This window comes from Cryptococcus neoformans, assembly GCF_000091045.1.
Source record: "Cryptococcus neoformans var. neoformans JEC21 chromosome 7 sequence".
NCBI classification, from domain to species: Eukaryota; Fungi; Basidiomycota; class Tremellomycetes; order Tremellales; family Cryptococcaceae; genus Cryptococcus; species Cryptococcus deneoformans.
In genome coordinates, this window is record NC_006692.1 from 426,419 (window position 1) to 443,953 (window position 17,535).

At 48.0% G+C, this 17,535-nt stretch overlaps 7 protein-coding genes across 10 annotated transcripts; 5 read left to right on the forward strand and 2 right to left on the reverse strand.

Moving 5' to 3' along the window:
* Positions 1 to 1,210: 1,210 nt before the first annotated feature.
* CNG01480 (hexose transport-related protein, putative) lies at positions 1,211 to 3,841 on the forward strand. Of its 2 annotated transcripts, XM_024658609.1 has the most exons (8): positions 1,211 to 1,292; positions 1,351 to 1,573; positions 1,633 to 1,779; positions 1,947 to 2,009; positions 2,085 to 2,305; positions 2,362 to 2,530; positions 2,585 to 3,232; positions 3,289 to 3,841. In XM_024658609.1, the coding sequence occupies exons 2-8, from the start codon at positions 1,475 to 1,477 to the stop codon at positions 3,502 to 3,504; spliced, it is 1,563 nt and encodes a 520-aa protein (XP_024514533.1). In that variant the 5' UTR covers positions 1,211 to 1,292; positions 1,351 to 1,474; the 3' UTR covers positions 3,505 to 3,841. The 2 variants fall into 2 exon arrangements, with proteins under 2 accessions (XP_024514533.1, XP_571846.1); XM_571846.1 differs by having other exon boundaries at positions 1,211 to 1,573.
* A 165-nt stretch (positions 3,842 to 4,006) lies between these two features.
* Positions 4,007 to 4,890, forward strand: CNG01485 (hypothetical protein). The gene is made up of 3 exons (XM_024658611.1): positions 4,007 to 4,370; positions 4,462 to 4,575; positions 4,625 to 4,890. The coding sequence occupies exons 1-3, from the start codon at positions 4,125 to 4,127 to the stop codon at positions 4,643 to 4,645; spliced, it is 381 nt and encodes a 126-aa protein (XP_024514534.1). The 5' UTR covers positions 4,007 to 4,124; the 3' UTR covers positions 4,646 to 4,890.
* A 361-nt stretch (positions 4,891 to 5,251) lies between these two features.
* On the forward strand, positions 5,252 to 7,843 carry CNG01490 (transaminase, putative). Of its 2 annotated transcripts, XM_024658612.1 has the most exons (5): positions 5,252 to 5,337; positions 5,857 to 6,338; positions 6,413 to 7,044; positions 7,112 to 7,379; positions 7,468 to 7,843. In XM_024658612.1, exons 2-5 carry the CDS (start codon positions 5,930 to 5,932, stop codon positions 7,617 to 7,619), a joined length of 1,461 nt encoding a protein of 486 aa, XP_024514535.1. In that variant the 5' UTR covers positions 5,252 to 5,337; positions 5,857 to 5,929; the 3' UTR covers positions 7,620 to 7,843. The 2 variants fall into 2 exon arrangements, with proteins under 2 accessions (XP_024514535.1, XP_571848.1); XM_571848.1 differs by lacking the exon at positions 5,252 to 5,337 and having other exon boundaries at positions 5,793 to 6,338; positions 7,468 to 7,808.
* A 226-nt stretch (positions 7,844 to 8,069) lies between these two features.
* On the reverse strand, positions 8,070 to 8,928 carry CNG01500 (snRNP subunit, putative). The gene is made up of 4 exons (XM_571849.1): positions 8,764 to 8,928; positions 8,610 to 8,659; positions 8,290 to 8,536; positions 8,070 to 8,203 (listed from the first exon to the last, which is right to left on the reverse strand). The coding sequence occupies exons 1-4, from the start codon at positions 8,821 to 8,823 to the stop codon at positions 8,177 to 8,179; spliced, it is 384 nt and encodes a 127-aa protein (XP_571849.1). The 5' UTR covers positions 8,824 to 8,928; the 3' UTR covers positions 8,070 to 8,176.
* A 193-nt stretch (positions 8,929 to 9,121) lies between these two features.
* CNG01510 (conserved hypothetical protein) lies at positions 9,122 to 12,148 on the forward strand. The gene is made up of 9 exons (XM_024657527.1): positions 9,122 to 9,327; positions 9,378 to 9,817; positions 9,893 to 10,036; positions 10,085 to 10,195; positions 10,247 to 10,762; positions 10,815 to 10,885; positions 10,932 to 10,948; positions 11,005 to 11,584; positions 11,665 to 12,148. The coding sequence occupies exons 1-9, from the start codon at positions 9,163 to 9,165 to the stop codon at positions 12,054 to 12,056; spliced, it is 2,436 nt and encodes an 811-aa protein (XP_024513200.1). The 5' UTR covers positions 9,122 to 9,162; the 3' UTR covers positions 12,057 to 12,148.
* Positions 12,149 to 12,271: 123 nt separating this feature from the next.
* CNG01530 (endo alpha-1,4 polygalactosaminidase precursor, putative) lies at positions 12,272 to 14,862 on the forward strand. 2 transcript variants are annotated; one of them, XM_024657528.1, is made up of 8 exons: positions 12,272 to 13,136; positions 13,222 to 13,283; positions 13,342 to 13,504; positions 13,561 to 13,744; positions 13,799 to 13,867; positions 13,934 to 14,159; positions 14,235 to 14,438; positions 14,526 to 14,862. In XM_024657528.1, the coding sequence occupies exons 1-8, from the start codon at positions 13,103 to 13,105 to the stop codon at positions 14,697 to 14,699; spliced, it is 1,116 nt and encodes a 371-aa protein (XP_024513201.1). In that variant the 5' UTR covers positions 12,272 to 13,102; the 3' UTR covers positions 14,700 to 14,862. The 2 variants fall into 2 exon arrangements, with proteins under 2 accessions (XP_024513201.1, XP_571855.1); XM_571855.2 differs by having other exon boundaries at positions 12,272 to 13,283.
* CNG01540 (hexose transport-related protein, putative) lies at positions 14,831 to 17,530 on the reverse strand. Its single transcript, XM_024657529.1, has 5 exons — positions 16,740 to 17,530; positions 16,494 to 16,672; positions 16,152 to 16,431; positions 15,363 to 16,094; positions 14,831 to 15,301 (listed from the first exon to the last, which is right to left on the reverse strand). Exons 1-5 carry the CDS (start codon positions 16,893 to 16,895, stop codon positions 15,032 to 15,034), a joined length of 1,617 nt encoding a protein of 538 aa, XP_024513202.1. The 5' UTR covers positions 16,896 to 17,530; the 3' UTR covers positions 14,831 to 15,031.
* Positions 17,531 to 17,535: the final 5 nt, after the last annotated feature.

Consider the following 17,535-nt stretch of genomic DNA (forward strand, 5'->3'; position numbering starts at 1 on the left):
CTAGTGTCAATAGCGGACTAGTAGCGCGTGAGCTCAGTGGAGGTTGAAGATTGCTGATAAGCTAGGCTCGACACAATGTCACGTCGAGGAGCTTGTGTTCGTTGAGACTAGTGATAATCGGTGTTTGATGAAATGGGACGCGGAGGTTGTTGCTGGTGGGATGTGGAGACTTCAAAGTTATAGATGAAGCCAGTACCATATACTAAATGTACCGACCAGTTTCGGCTACGGTCAACAAGAGCTTCAAACCTACCCCAACATCCGGTTCTCGACGAGCGTTCACCATTCCTGAGGCGCAAGCCGGGGGTTTAGGGACGAATGGACGCCCAACATGGCCCGAATGCATGCCTGCGGGCTGTTGGATGGCGCATGCGGAGATGTTATGGAGAATGCGGGAGAAACCCACATCCGTCTAGCCGTTCTCCTCAACTTCCCCTTGTTCCCCTCGTGATTCCACGTCGCTTTGTCACAATCTTTCTCATTCAACCCCAAGGTGCTCCGGGATTACGGTGTTATAAACAGGCCTCCCCCGCGTTATCAGTATGGCACTCTCGTCAAATGAGGTAGTTGTCCATGATCAGGCTCACTTCCGCAGCCAAATTTGCATGCAGTGAACATATTCGCCGAGTTTCAGGCTCATTTGTTATATCGCGTTCCTAGATTTACGTCGGGAGATCCTGGATTGTGGATAAATTGCCCTTTGCTTCGAGAAGCGGACGCATTCGGCCGGTGGAGGAACAGGGAGGAACAGAAGCAGATGCCGGCGGCAAAAGCTGATTGGACCCTTAACTCTTACATCTAGACCCTTCGGGTTTGTCGTTTAGTTGAGTAGGTAGGTCGCCCAATCCCTGACTGGTTCATCCGTTTTTTCATACTCGGACCATGTCGCTTCTGAAATTTCTGGCTCGTTACCTCCACTTTGCGACCTTTTTTTTAACTGTGACCACCTTGCCACTGGCACTGACTCCTAGATTAGACGAGTTGTTACTGCGGGGGGTATCACCTTTGTTTGCAAACGCTTATGCACGCGGGCGTGATGTAGGACGGGGGCCGTTGCAAGTTTTCCTTAGACAACCCCGATGAATGAAAAAGTTTCCCCATGAACCCCGGGGAGACGAGTTTTATTCCCCAGGAGCTTGACGAGTGTTAGCCCTCCTCATTCCATATATAAAGGCATCGAATGCGAAAAACATTCCCATTTGTGGAGCTTTGATACTTCCCAACAACTGATTTCTCTCACCACTCCAAACCCAGAGTCGTCACTTTGCTGGCCACTACTACCTGTTAAACTCGTGTGTGGTACGACAAATCTATTTACATCCATTAGATAACATAGATTTTTTGGATTAGCATTCTAACAGCAACACCTACCACCTTTTCTCGTACTCGTTATAAACTCAACCCGACTTTCGCAATTGCATCTGTTTCTCTTCTACTAGACAAACACCACTGCTAATCGACGCAACTATTCAATATGGCTCCCAGGAGTTCCAAGAAGGCTTTGACCCTCTGTCTTTTCCAGAGTTTGGCGGGTGTTATTTTCGGATGGAGTAACTCTGAAGGTTCTGGTCTGGTGAGTAATAATGCTGCTCAAAAGACTTTTATGCACGTTTGCTGACCAGTTCGACATAGTTCTCCATGTCAAAGTACCAAGAACGATTCGGTGAATGTATCGACGGCGTTTGCACCCTTTCAACTACTCGACAATCTGCCATTACCGGTCTTTTGTCTGTCGGCGCCGTCATTGGTGCTGTTGGTTCTGGTTCTATCGCTGACCGAGTGAGTTGATTTCCATGGTCCGTTTCTCTCGCTCCACAACAATTGTCAAGCGGTTCTTTTTCGGTGTTACATTGCAAAAGTCGTAGTCTTCGCAATTGGTGCTATGTTTGAGAACGGAATCTGAAAATAATCGGTGATGTCATGTGCTAATATCATGCTTTTCACAGTTCGGTTTGCGATTGACCTGTATGGTTTTCATCTTCATCTACCTTTGTGGTGCTGCCATCGAGGTACGTAAACACCTTTCTTACCATCCTTTGGGACGCTGTCGATCAGTCAGCTGACAATGATCGGCGTGATTCCAGACTTCTGCCTTTAACACCTATGGTCAACTATGCGTGGCTCGTCTTCTCACCGGTCTCGGTGTCGGTGCTACTTCTGGTCTTGTTCCCGTTTTCCAGGCTGAGGCTTCTCCTCCTCGATACCGAGGTCTCGTCACTGGTTCTTTCCAGCTTTGTGTTACTCTTGGTATCTGGGGTGTTGCCATGACCAACTGGGGTATGAGCTCTTATGCCGGTGATGTCTCGTTAGTCCATTTTTTTTAAAAATTGAAAATTGAAGCTGATGGCGTACCCTCTGTAGATGGCGAATCCCCGTATCTCTTCAAATGGTCTGGGCTGCTTTGTTGCTCGTCGGTTTCCTCTTTTCCCCTGAGTCTCCTCGATTCCTTGCCAAGAAGGGCAGATGGGACCACTGCCGAAAGAACCTTGCCAATCTCCGTGGTCTTCCTACTGATCACCCTGACATCGATGTGAGTCATTTATGTTATTGTAATTAAAGAACGTTTGCTGATTGTATGGTACAGACCGAGATGGAAGAAGTCCGTGAGGCTACCATCAAAGACCAGGAGCGCGGTCAGGCCAGCTATGTCGAATGTTTCTCTACCAAGGACCGAATTCTCTGGCGAACTATGATCGGTATCTGTGTCCAAATTGGCCAGCAAATCACCGGTATCAACTTCTTCTTCTCTTACGGTGTCCAGTTCGCCCAGACTGCCGGTCTTGACGACACCTACGTCTTCCAGATCATTCTCGCTTCCGTCAACGTCGTTTTCTCTTTCCCCGGTATTCTTGCTGTCGACCGAGCGGGTCGACGACCTATCCTCCTCATTGGTGGCATTCTCATGTTTATTGGTCAGATTGTTGTCGGTGCTGTCTCCAAGGCCTACCCTGATGACAAGATTGCCGGTGATGTTCTCATTGCCTTCACCTGTCTTTTCATTGCCTCTTTCGCGTCTTCTTGGGGTCCCATTGCCTGGGTTGTCTGCGGTGAGACTTTCCCCATTAGGTTGTCTTCTAGGTGTGTCACCCTCGGTACCGGTGCCAACTGGCTCTTCAACCTCATCATCGCCTTTGCCGCTCCTCAGATTCAGGCCCGAATCGGTACTGGTATCACTTTTGTTTGGGCCGGTTGTCTCGCTCTCGCTATCTCTTTTGCCTTCTTCTGCATTCCCGTGAGTTCTCTGCGCCTCCCTGACTACAGAATTATGCTGATCTGTTGGGATTGTAGGAGACGAGATCGATGAGTATCGAGGCGATTGACGCCCTCTATCTCTCCCACACCCCAGCTTGGCGATCTCATAAGTTTGTCGACGAGCAGCTCGCGAGGACTCAAAACGCGCAAGAGAAGCACTACTCTCGATCAATCCACGCCGAGAACGAGCAGGTCAAGTCTAGCCAGCAGACTAGCGCCCGAACGAGTGCTGAGGACGGCAGGATGGTCTAATGAAGCTGCTTTGTTTCCACCCCTTTCTCCACTTTATTTTATTAATCTGGCTTAGAACATTAGAGATAGAAACGAACAAGAAGTGTGTTGTACAACTTTAATTGCAAGGATAACGAAACGGGCCATGGTCATCTATCAATCCCAGAGTGATTTTTTCACAATGCGTATTGGAAGAAATCGGCTTTGTCTTATTTTTGTTAGATTTACATATTGATTTATCAAGAATCGAGTTTGGGAAGATGTTCTATGTCTTCGATTCTCGCGATTTATTTTCCTTTATTATTCGTACATATGATTACGAGCAAATAGCTCCATACATGCACATACAATACATGGACATGATGCTACATTCTTTAGGTTATTGCCGGGTTTGATCATGTTACAAATGAAAGGATCGTGAGACGGACGGACAACGAAATGTCGAGAAGATACGAGTTGCGTTCCGTCGGAACGGAAGATCTGTGGTCATTTGTCGTTGTCTCGCGCTGCTGCGTCGCCAAGCCAGCAAATGCCATTTCGCTGTACATCCAAATCATTCTGTCTGTCTGCGCAAGTGGTTATTTACATTTACTCGTATCTTTTCTTCCTCTTCATCTACCCACTCTCAGCTCGTAATATAAATGGGCAACTGTTTCTCTGACCCGTCCAAACCGCCCGGCAAGGGACAGACTCTCGGCTCTACGCCTTCACATCCCGCACAGTCCTCATCAACAACCACCGCACCACCTACTTCCGCCGCCGGCCGACCGGCCAAGCAGAGGATAAATAGTCCGCCACCCCAGACGCTGGGGTCACCTGGGGCTGGAGGGGATGCAGGGGATCCGAGAGGAAGAGCCTTGCAAGCTGCTGAGGAAAGGGCAAAGGCTGTAAGTTCTTCTTTCAACCATCTTCTATTGGCTAGTGGCTGCATAATGGGAATGGAGAATGAGGCTGATTATATATATGCATATGGTGTAGGCTCAAGGAAAAGGTGTGAATGCATCCAATCCCAAGGCAGGACAGTTATCGGGCAAGTTGGCCCAAGAGAGAAAGGCAGGGAGTGGGCCAGAGGCGGGAAATGAACGCCTGATGGTGGGTTGTTGTTATTAGAGTCCAGAACGGATGCTGATTGAATGAAAAGGATGCCGGGCAGTGGAACTGATCGGCAGCGAGAAGCAAAGGAAAGGAAGTTGTAAAGAGCGGGCATGTCGGACATCTTTGGGGTTGAGACAGCGCAGAGACACGTTTCATTGGAAGGAGATACCTGTCTATCACAACGCTGCATGAAGTATTAATGGGTGGTACAGCAGATGCACCAAAACAGTTGAGAAGGCAGGACAGAGTGCAGCACCATTATGCTTGTATGTAACTATGTATACCACTCTGTTTTGTAGATGCACCATCCAGGGTGGGAACACGAATGCGACGTGTTATAGTCTGCCAGAATGGTCTTCCTTCGAAGTTTCAAAGGCCCTCGATTCCTGCGGTTGATGATTATTATTGATGGCTTATCGGCGAGAATTGAGTAGATGTACATGGGAGATAGGGTGGTGAAGATTCGAAAGGATGCTGGGTGGGGCCATGAATGGGTCGTTCTTCTATCTCAGTTGGCCTACTGCAAAAAAGAGATTTACCCTAGCAGATGTGAATGGAGAATGATAAGGGTGTACGATATGTTCGGCAAAAGGGCTAGAGGCAGAGCCGGGAGGCGTGTCGTGAGACTTGTCCTTTTCGGTCCGATCCTACGTATAAATATCAAAACACCTCCGATACATTCCCCTCTTTCATACTTTACCATAACCCTATTGCTTTCTCTTCCTGTCCCTATCTGGACTGTTCATCTACGACGCCTAGGTGAGTGCATGTCCTGCTTATGGCCGTTCGTCTCGCTCTTCACCGCATCCGGATGTCAGCTGCTGCTGGTTGTCTGGCGTCGTCATAATCGACACTTTTCTTCGCTTCTTGCACGCAACTTATTGTATGCTTCTGTTGCTTCTCAATTCACCTGCTGTTCAGCAGCCCACACTTTCTCGCTATGCACATTGCATTGACTCAAATGATGGGTTTTGTGATGTCGAGTCCAGCTGACGGCCAAATCCGAGCTGCCTTTGACTCGATTCTATTCGTCGGTGTAGTTGACCGGGCCGACGCCAAACGCCCAACCGGCCAACGACGATAATAAATAATCTCGTTATCGTTTTCCATTCCTTCTCTCTTCTTTCTTCTTTGCCTTCTTTCCTCGCCATCTCAATCTCCTTTCAAAAGCCCAGCATACGCACCCTGCTGACGTGTTCTCCTCTCCTTTTTTTCCTTTCCACCAACAAACAAACGCCCGCTTATCCGCAACAATCAAAATCTTTTACCAATGCCCAGACTTAGCAACGTCTATTGTCCCAAATCACTCTTACAACGTCAGACCATCCAAATCAGGTCATTCAGTCAGACTATGTCACCTTTCAAACCCGCGCTTACTCTTGATACCATCAACCCCGCGGTTCAGGCTGTTCACTATGCTGTCCGAGGCGAGCTCGCGATCAAGGCGGACAAATATGTCCAAGTCCTTGCCGATATAACTCACAAGCCTTTGCCGTTTGAAAAGATCGTCACTGCCAACATCGGTAATCCCCAACAACAAGGTCTTGATCAAGTTCCTCTCACTTATTGGCGACAAATTATTTCCTTATTGGAGTATCCCGATCTGATGCAGAAACATGAGCAGTTGGCCAAGCAGATTTACCCTGGAGATGTGATTGAGCGAGCCAGGGCGTTACATAACGAAATTGGAAGTACGGGTGCGTACACTCATTCCAAGGGTGTGTTGGGTATCAGAAAGAGAGTCGCCAAGTTTATTGAAGGTGAGTTTTTGGGTTTCCTGATTATTTAGATACTGTTTCATCCCCCTCGCTAAATGGTTCTCGGCGTTATGTAGAACGCGACGGTTACCCGGCGGACCCTCAAAATATCTTCCTCACCGCCGGTGCTTCTGCCGGTGTTGCTTCGATCCTTGGTGTCGCCCTCCGCAGAGGTGATGGCTGCATGATCCCCATCCCCCAATATCCCCTCTATACCGCCACCCTCGCTTACCTCGAGTCTGAGCCTCTGCCATACTACCTTTCTGAAGCGGACGACTGGTCGATGAACCACGATTCTTTGCTCAAGAGCGTGGAGGAAGGCAAGAAGAAGGGTATCCCCATCAAGGCGCTTGTAATCATTAACCCCGGAAACCCTACCGGCGCATGTTTGAGCCAAGAGGCGATGGAGGCGGTTGTGCATCTCTGTTATGAGGAAGGTATCGTCCTCCTCGCAGACGAGGTTTACCAGATGAACGTCTTTGACCCCGAACAGCGACCGTTCATTTCTTTCAAAAAGGTTTTGATGGATATGCCCAAGGAGATCAGGGAAAGTGTGGAACTGGTATCTTTCCATTCGATCTCAAAAGGTGTTAGTGGAGAATGTGGAAGGAGAGGTGGATACTTTGAATGTGTCAACATTGATAAGGATGTGATGGACCAGGTTTACAAGATGGCGAGTGTCACTTTATGTCCTCCCGTCTCAGGCCAGGTAAGCCCCAAGTTTCATACATTCTTTTTTCCATGCCTGCTCAACCCGCTGATCCTCTTCCTAATAGATCGGTGTCGACCTCATGGTCTCCCCTCCGAAACCCGGAGACGAATCTTACCCCTTATGGAAAGAAGAAACCGATCTGATCCAAAACAATCTCAAGTCCCGATCATATCTCATGGCTGAGCATTTCAACAAAATGGAAGGTGTTTCTTGCAACAATGCGGAAGGAGCCATGTACTTGTTCCCGAGGATTAATATCCCTCCCAAAGCTGTAGAGGCGGCGAAGAAGTTGGGTAAGGAACCGGATGTGATGTATGCTTTGGATCTTCTTGGTGAGTCTCCCTTCCTTCCCTTCCTTCTACTTCCAACTCTTTTTTTTTCTGCCTTACTTGGTTGATGCTGATGAGAATGATAATCTAGATGCGACCGGTATCTGTGCGGTGGCAGGCAGCGGTTTTGGCCAAGAACCGGGGACGTTCCATTTGCGAGTGACTGCCCTGTGTCCCGATACTGCTGAATTTATCGGTCGATTCCAAAAGTTCAACAAGGAATTTATGGAAAAGTATGCCTAAAAGGTCACGTCGAGAAGTGGGAAGAGAAAATAATAGCATTGGTTTCGACATTGAAGGCGCGGGAGGAAGGGAAAAGAAAACTCAGTAAAAGGCTCTCCTTGGATCGGATTGGATTGTGTGTAGTATTATGACTTTGGTTGGAAGTGGGTGAAGTTGTTTTCAGGGTTGTCTATAGGATTAGTCTTGCATGCTGCATGTTCATGTCATGGATTGGGTCATATTGAATCTATAATTCGCATATCACATTGCTTCCTCGTATCTTTAAATCATAAAAGGATTATTTAATCTAATGAAGCCCATTTGTTCTAGATAGCCGACACGGGTGACGATTAAACTGACTTGTCGTTTTTCTCAGCCTCTGATTGATCTCGGGTCAGAATATTATATTGATAACACAACCCATACTGCACGGGCTCGCGAAACGCTTCAGAATAAAACATCAACGAAAGGTGCGATGAAAAAATGCATCAAGACTAGCTAAAGTCTCAAATCATTCTGCCAAAACTTTGGGGTTTTCCATTTAAACCAAACATCATCATTTGAGCTATGTCCAAAACTTAGATGAGGAGCTTCTCAATCTCGTTCTGTGAAAGCAACCATCAGCAAGAGTTCCCCATCACTTCAGGTCTTTACAAAAAACAACAATGAAGAAAGAGAAATGACGACTAACCTTGACAGCCTGGATCTGGGCGTTCAACTCCCTAGCCTCATTGGTGGTAACACTGGCGGCGATAACAGGCCTAGAAACACCGCAAGCCCTACCGAGAGCAGTCTTGGAAGGCAAAAAGACATAGGGGACGTTCTTGTCCTCACAGAGGAGGGGAAGGTGGAGGACGATCTCAATAGGCTCGACATCGGCGGTCATGACAATGAATTCGCAGATACCTCGGTTAAGGGTCTTGGTGGCTTCGTTGGCACTAAGGAGAATTGCGAGAAGAGTCAGTAAAAGGGGAAATGTGATAAGGATGGAGAAGAAATGAATATGCTTACCCCTTCTTGAGCTGCTTGTAATGCTGAGCCTGCTGGATCAAGTCGAGAATCTAAAAATCCTAATCAGCCCCCATCCAAGACATTCTCAATATAGTTTAATTGATAACCCATCCGCCACCCTATCTCTTTATGATGGCGACTTGTAAAGACATACCTGGTTGGTGAGCTGGGCATTGGCCAAAGGGAAAGCCTTGGGGTTGGGTTGAGCAGACATCGCGTCCAGATTTGTGTTTTATTCCTTGTTGTGTGGTAGGGGTGGTAGGATGATGACCTCACACGAAGATCCTAGGCCTTGGGAAGGAGTAAAAATGTAAAAGCGAGAAAGCCGGTTGAGATGTAAAAGTCTTGTGGGTTGTCAGATTTTGTCGGAGCCTTGAAAACGAAAGACTTGCGGGGCCGTTCAAATAAGTAAATTTAATGTCGAGTGGAGTTGTTACGTAATTGGATCGGTCACCGTCTGGCGCGGTGACCAGTAGAGATCGAGTTTCCGAGCAGCGTGCAGATGGGAAATGCTCGAGATCGCTCCTTTATTGACTACTTTTCACATCTCGCAATGACAGGAGGAGCATTCTTTGCCCCCGCGGCCGACAATGACGAGGAGTATGATATGGGGCCGGTTGGCGAAGCCCATGCAGTTCAGTGGATTGGGACAGCTGGTGTCAAGGGACCGAAATGGGCAAGATTACCGCTGTTGACAGTCGGCATGCTGGGTATACAGGTGAGTTTCGCCCTGTAACCAGTTTGAGAACATTTTATAACATGCTGTAGTGCGTGTGGTCAATAGAAATGGGCTATGCCTCTCCCTATCTCCTCGAATTAGGCCTCTCCAAATCATTCATGTCTCTCGTCTTCATGGCCGGTCCTCTGTCCGGGCTCATTGTGCAACCACTAGTCGGCATCTTCGCCGACCGCTCCCGCTCTCCTCTTGGTAGAAGGCGACCTTTCATGCTCGCCGGCTGCCTGATATGCGTCTCCGCCATGATGCTTCTCGGCTGGTCTCGCGAGGTCGCAGCTATCTTTGGTGGGGGCCAGTGGCTGGCCATAACCCTCGCAGTTTGGGCAATTTATTGTATAGATTTCAGTATTAATGCGGTTATGAGTACGGACAGGGCCTTGGTGGTTGACACGCTTCCGCCGAGAGAGCAAGAGGAAGGGAGTGCATGGGCAGGGAGGATGTTTGGGTTTGGGAGTGTAGCGGGATTCTTTGTGTGAGTTTGCGGATTCACCCGTGTTCCAGCGGTATGATACTGCGTGTACCAAGGAATGTTTCTGATAAGGAGCAGTGGGAATCTTGATTTGGCGCCGGTATTGCCTTTCTTGGGTAAAACTCAACTGCAAATATTATCGTTTCTTACAAGCGCAGTCCTGATGGTCACACATTCGTTTACTTCGTGGGCTGTCTCTGAACGCGTATTACTTCGCGATGAGTGAGCAAACGACATTTACTGTGTTTATACCTCATTGACATGGATTAGTCGGCCACAATCTAAGAGTAGCTTAAAGTCCAACCTCAAATCTATCTGGGAGAACATGTTCTCCCTTCCTCCCGGTATCCGCACTGTCTGCATTGTTCAATTCTTTGCTTCGTATGTTACTTCTCGCATTTCTTTCCCCCATCATATCTGACATCCTTGCAGCCTCGGTTGGTTCCCCATCCTCTTCTTCACCACGGTATGGGTCTCCGAAATCTACAAATCCTCTGTCCCCTCTGACGGTATCGACCCGGCCACATTCGATTCCAGAGCCGTCCGTTCTGGTGCGAGAGCTTTACTTCTTCAAGCATTAGTCAACATTATCACCAGCATCGGCATGCCATTCCTAGTTGCTGAATCGGGGGTACAGCCGAGTGAAAGTGTGGATGGGTACGAAGCTATCGAAGGAAGTTCGAGTCGTAGGGTTGGTCTCGAGACCGCAAATGGTGATGGGCGCAGTCCCCAAGCAAGTGTAGCAACACCTCCCAATTCTGCACTCTGGAAAAGGGCGCGTGAGGACCTCGAGAATGGAACGGTTTTCCGTCGGTTTCTCCACTCCGTGCAAAGTATGGTGAATAATGTCAAGAAGGGCGAATTGGGAATACCTATAAAGGGCTTGACATTAGTCAAGGTTTGGTGGATTTCGCAGTTTGTTTTTGCGGCTGCTATGGCAGGAAGCTGGTGACTTATTTTCTACGAAACACCGGGTTCGAAGAAGGCTGACAAAGAGTAGGTTTGTGAAGAGTGTGGGAGGTGCATATGTCATTATCGCTACAACGGGATTCTGCTGGGCATTGTCACAGTGTAAGTAGAGTTAAGCATGTTATTGCGATGGCTAACTGTATGGTAGGGGCCCCGTACTCTCTGGTGTGTAGTCAGCCTCCGCAGCAATTGCAACGTACAAGGCTAACCCCCATTAATAGTTAGGAGAACTCATTCTCATCGACGGTAGTATACAACGCAACCAGTCTATCAATCTTTCCCGAATGCGGGCACGCAGGAACTCGAGCGACGCCCAATCTCGACCGTCTTCTGCCCTCTTCGACGCTGAAGAAACATCTCATCCTATCATCCCGCCGTCGAACACTAACTTCTCACGAGTCAGCACGCCTCTTCACTCTCGGCACGCTTCTCGTACTTCATTAGTCCTTGACCGAAGTAATCGACATTCTCGAGATCGAACGCGCCCTTCTAGCCCTAGCTCTAATCTCGACCGCCCGGCAAACTTTGATCGAGAAAAATTTATGTCTCACAAATCCAATCTCTCGTTGGAAGGGGAAGGACTATCTCCGTTGGTTATACAGGGTGATACCCCTGTTGAGCCTGCGTTCGGGTCGACTGTGGTCTTGCGTCATTCAGACGAGATGTCAAGGTCAGAGGGTGAAGATGACGAGTACGAGATGGGACAAGTAAGAGGGAACTCGTCATCGACGCACCATAGTCCGAGAGCGTCTGGCGATTATGATATGAATGGTACGAAAGGCACAGCCGATAAAGCTGGTGGTGAGTCCCTCCTCATCCCATCAAGGGACTTTTCGACTCCTGATAAAAAGGGCCAACGCTGATCAAGTTCATAAATATAGTGATCTTGGGTATACATAACGTCTTCCTCGTCTTGCCCCAATTTATCGTCACAGTCCTCAGCTCTGTCATCTTCTGGCTTATGGAACCTTCCAAATCTCTTCCTACGCATCACCCAGGCTCAGTCCCTGTCACCGACACTAACACCACCGCCGCCATCGCCGCCATTGCGAATTCTTCCGTCCTTGAAGACGCTGTTTCAGCCACGATGGAAGTTGCAGAACAAGTCGCCAAGAGGACAGTAGAGCTTGTCAGTAGGGAAGGTGTGGATGTGGATGTTTCGTCGCCGGATGCGGTGGGGTTGATCTTCAGGATAGGCGGGGTGAGTGCGGCTGTTGGAGGATGGATATGTTGGAGGCTGGCAAGGGATTGGGCAAGAGGTCAGGGGGTATAGAGTAAAAAAATGAAATTGACTGGTTTTTACTTTCTTTACTGGGCATAGGTCATCAATATGCATATTTTGTATCTGTATTGGACACGCTCAAAGCCCTCCAACGTGCTTATTGAGTGCAGGACATAACGATGACTGCCTGAACCATGAGGCCAAAATAACGTAAGTGTGTTTCAATAAGATTACGCAGCAAACCATCTAATTACAACATGGCACAGGCCGTCAAAGATCACAATTGCAAAGTTCTTCTTACCATTTTCCTCGGCAAATGGATACTGGCGAACCACAATTGCCAATGGCAAAAGTTTGGGCATCCTGCAGAACCCTTCAGTAACAGGGTGCGGGGGACAAGCAAACAAAGGAGGGTGGTGAATCAATTTCAGAAAATCGGGCATAGGAAGGGCGATTGCTCTCACCCTGACCAAGATGGTTACAAGACACGATAATTCCAAAATGCCGAACAAAATCAGAAAGTTTCAGAGGCTCGGTTGCAAGCTTTCCTCAACTTTGTCAGGCTTCAAAGTGCCCAGTCGTATACAAACAGGCGGCCGCCCTTTGAGTGGAAAGTGAGAACGTACGGCCTTTGCAAGTAGTCGCAAATTAGGGTTATTAGAGTTAACCGTTCTCCGGTTTACCATTATTTTATTGCTGTTCAACAGATTACATTCGGTGGTCGCTTCTTGTCATGCAGCCAAAGGGAATAATTGGACGCTGTCAGTCATCTCGATCTCGGAAATTGCTGAAACAATGAGGTCCCTGCAAATGGCCGCCCAAAACACCTTTCGTTTCACCATCCCTATTTCAATCCCATGTATCATTTCGGCACGTTCTCGAAAGCAATGATTTGACTGCCCCTTTGACACTCGCCCATATACACAATCAAGGCCCCTCTCGGTGTACAGGTGGAGGGCCCTTCGGGAGTCCGATAGAGCAATCCATATTCGTTTCACGATGTTGTGAATCTCGACGCGTTGACAGGCTCAAATACAAAGGCAGTCCTTCACTTGAAAGCAACCAAGGTAATCAATTCAAGGTATATAACTGCCACCATGTATCTCTCCAACATCCACCCAAGCTCTCAAGGTCAGTATCTTTCCCAACACACGTTCTTTACAAGTCGCCGTTCTTTCTTCACCAACCACTATACAACATCTCCATTCACAAACAGACATGATCTCAATTTCTCCTTCAAGCTGGCTTCTTGTCATCTCCTCCCTGGTGGCAGTGACTGTGAGCGCCATTAGAATGTACTATTGATATGTAGCTGATATATATTACACCACATCAGTCCGCCAAGCCATTTCCCCGAAACGTTCCTCATGGTCATTGCGGCTCCTTCACATCTTCCCTTACCATCGTTGAGACGTCCAAAGATGCTACGAGCGCCGAAGAAACTGTTGTAACCTCTTTGGCCATTGAAGCTGCCTTGGCTTCTGCCACAAGCTCTAGCAGTAAGCACAGAGCAATTCGTCGAATTCCATTACCATTAACTCACATTCCATTTCAGGTGCTTCTGCTGCTACTACTAGCTCGATCTCTAGTGTCGCCTCCTCTGTCAGCCTCAGTTCCACCTTTGTTTACGAGCTTGATGCTCAGTCGGTGACCTCACCTGAGATCACCACCGACACTGGCCTTATTGTCAATGCGGATGTGTATATCGTAGACGGTGAGGGTACTAGCGAAGACACTATGTACGTCTTCGGAAGATCATAACCTAGCTTGATTACTTGCTGAACACTTTATAGTGCCCAGTACCACGCAGACGGCAAGAGCGTTATCTGTTACTTCTCTGCCGGTACCTGGGAGCCTGGCAGGTAAATTATCATCTGCCCTACTTTGTGAGCCTGGTATTGAGGGATCGTATTGACTCTTTCGTACAGGTCTGACGCCGATGACTTTGACCCTGCCTGTGTTTGCGGCACTGGAGGCTCCTTTGCAGACAATGCTTGTTCATCTGATGACAATAAACTCTCTGACTGGGACGAGTGGTGGCTTGACATCCACAGTGCCTCGTGTATTTCCAAAGTCGAGAGCATCATGTCTGCACGTATCTCGTCATTTGTGGCCAAGGGCTGTGACGGAGTAGACCCTGACAACGTTGACAGTGTAAGTAGCATAGAAGCCCGCCCCAGGCCTCCTCATGATAACTTTACGCTGATTATCTCTACTGTTTTGTCACAGTTTGCCAACTCGGACCAGCTCCACGGTAACACTGCCGACGATCAGGTCAACTACCTCCTCTGGCTGTCCTCCATTGCTCGTGGCCAAGGTCTCATGATCGATCTCAAGAACGCCGGCTCGCTTCTGGTGGACGATAACGGTGATGCTACCTCTTACCAGTCTGAGATCGTTGAGGCCTTTGATTTTGTGGTCATTGAGTCCTGTGTAAGTTGATTGTGCTTCTATTTCTCCTTATCAAAGCTCGACAACACAGCCCATTTTGCTGACTTCAATTGTTACTCTTCCTTGTAGCATGAGTATGAAGAGTGTGATATTTACGACTCCTTCCTGGCTGCCGGCAAGCCCGAGATCCAGATCGAATACGGAGACATTACCACCTGTCCGTCCCTGCAAGACGGCCAACACCTCTTAGTTTACAGCCAAAACGATCTCAGCTCAGCGTTGATCACTCTTGAATGTGACTGATCAAAGTCGATCCATATTTTGAACCCTCAAATGTATAAAATTATTCAAGAAGTGAAAGCACAAGAAAGGAGCGTTCAAGAAAAAGATGATCAGCAGACAACTAGCTGATTGATTGTTTCCGTTGATATCCTCCCAGTACAATTATGCATCAAGTGCAGTTGGCATACACGATATGGCATGTCATATAAAATAACAACAATGCTAACAAAACAATTTTTTTTCCGATCCTACGCTTGGTACCGATCGTAATATCATACATTTTCAAAGCCTTGGCATGCCTTCCTAATCATAGGAAACATCGTTTCTACTTATGAGAAACAATTAGCAGACTTTTATACAGTATTAATTTTCTCGACATGGCTGTATTCTTTTTCTGCCTCTTCGGCCCCATCGTACTCGGTTGGTGTGACATTCTCGGGCTCGGGTACCTTACCGTCCGCCTTCTTAAATCCGTTCTGGAACCAATGGCCGCCGAAAAGGGAGCTCATCTGCTCGATCGATAAGCCCTTAGTCTCGGGCAAGGCGACAAAGACGTAGACCCAGATGAGGGCGGAGACGCAAGCGAATATAGCAAAGGGACCGAAAGAGCCAATGTTGGCAATCTAGAAAGAGATTTAAAAAAAATCAATGTTGCGTTCTTATATTGAGTTTTGCCAGACTCACCATGTTCGGGAAGAATCTCGTGAGACAGAAGTTGGCAAGGTATTGCATGCCAATAGTGAGGGACATGATTTTGGCCCTAATTCTGTTGGGAAAAACTTCCCCATTTAGACCGAAAGCTACAGGTGCCCAGCCAATACCATAGCCGATGGCGAAGAGGCAAACGGCAGCGATGGCAACCCATCCAGCGGCCTTGTTGTGACCGGCTAGAGCACCGAGGTAGATAGCAATCCATAGTACACAGAGGATGTTGATGGTCGCACCGATGAGTAGCATTTTTCTCCGACCAAATCGCTCCGAGAGCAAGAAGGCGTATACGAGGACGGCGAGTACCTTCATGAGACCGTAGATACCAGAAAAGAGGTAAGCCCCGTCGGTGGTCGTGACGTTGATGGTGGAGAGGATAGAAGTTTGATAATAGGTGATCGAGTTACCTCCAGAGAAGTTGAAACCAATTTGAACAATCATTACAAGAACGAATCGTCGGAGGAGGGTCCGGTCATTCTTGAGTTCTCGGAAGAGACCAAGCCAGGAGCTAGAATGAGCAATTTCGATCTCGGCGCTGACAGAAGAAGCGATTTCCTTGTATTCATCTTGTACATAGGGATGATCTTCAGGAAGACGCCGGATTCTGGTCAGAGCACGAAGGGCTTGATCGTTCTTTCCCCTGAGGATGAGCCATCGAGGAGATTCGGGCAATAATGGAAGGGCAGATAGGAGAATTATACCAGGGTACTGTTGCACGGATTCCTTCAGCTCCCTAGTCCGCGCAAGTAGGGAAATGGAGCTCACGAGTTGAAAGAGAACGGGCATTCGCCACTGCCAGTGGGAGCTGGGAGATATGTGGAGGATGGCAATATAATTAACCCAGTAACCAAGAGAAACACCAAGCATGATGTTGAAAGAGAAAAAGGCACCTAGCACTCCTCGGATTGCCTTTGGAGCGATTTCGGCTAAAAAAAGGGTACCGGTGACTGTACCAGCACCAGAAGCGAAGCCTTGCATGGCTCGCCCCCCAATGACCTGCTTGATGTTGCCAGAAGCCACAAGCTGAACAATGGTGCCGACAGAACTGGGATTAAGCTGTCAGCACGGCAAAATCATGATATTAACAATTCAATCTAATAATCTTACTAGATAAGAGCGTTAAGGAACAATGTCCATCGCCGACCGAGTCTGTCATTGAATGGACTAGAGGTCAAGGCACCAATGAGACCACCGAGGACAATGACACTGGTAATCCAACCCTTGATGTCACTCGCAGCAGAAGCCGAATAATGTTTCAAGTTAAAAGTAGCAATGAAGTCTGGCATCTATTATCACACAATACTATCAGCGAGCTGTTCTGTCTGCTCCGGAGCATACATCTGTTCCACTTACAGCCAAAATGCCAGATATGTTACTGGTGTTAGCCCCATGAAGACCACCACTGAAGGAGAGGGCAAAGGCGATAAAAAATACGTAGAGGTTGAACACCTCTTTAGGAGTGTTCGCCAAAGCTTTCTTGTTGATTAAGTTGCCGAGTGCGCCTGCCATGTTGGATCAAAGTCGCCAGTTTGTATGCAGATAACTTGATGGCAGTTGTATTATTCGAATCCAACCAGGACCGTCGATTTAGTCAGGCTATGTATCTATCTATAAGTCAGCCAGATGGGGCCCAAGTCCGTCCCCGGCGTTCAGCTGATGAGGGGGGTATCTCGGGGCGTAACTCGGGTAAGGGAGTCTAGGAGGACTCATCCTTTCCAAAAGAACAGGAATCGTAGTAGTTATGTCGGGTTTCACGGTTCATGGCCTCGAATCAACAATGAACTATTTGAATGATCAGGAGTCAAAATTCTTATATTCCGTTAAAGCCCGTGAAATCCGTCGCACACAACACCTCCCCCTTTGTCGTTTCTGGGGTCTCCAGTTGTTCGTCTTTGCAGATCATGCGGCTTACAATTACAAGGCGGGGCGGGATATACGATGCAGGATAAATGTGTTCGCTGCCCATACAACTGCAAGCTGAGAAATGAGGAATTTTATGAAGTGGCCATGAAAGCATCTTGTTGCGTCTTGTCGTAAAATAGCGGCAGGCGGTGAATTGGTGCCGAGAGTTTTAAGCAACTGTCAAATGCGGCGATGACGTACTGGCACATTTGGAATCATGAAAGGACTCGTAGTGTCTCATATTAAC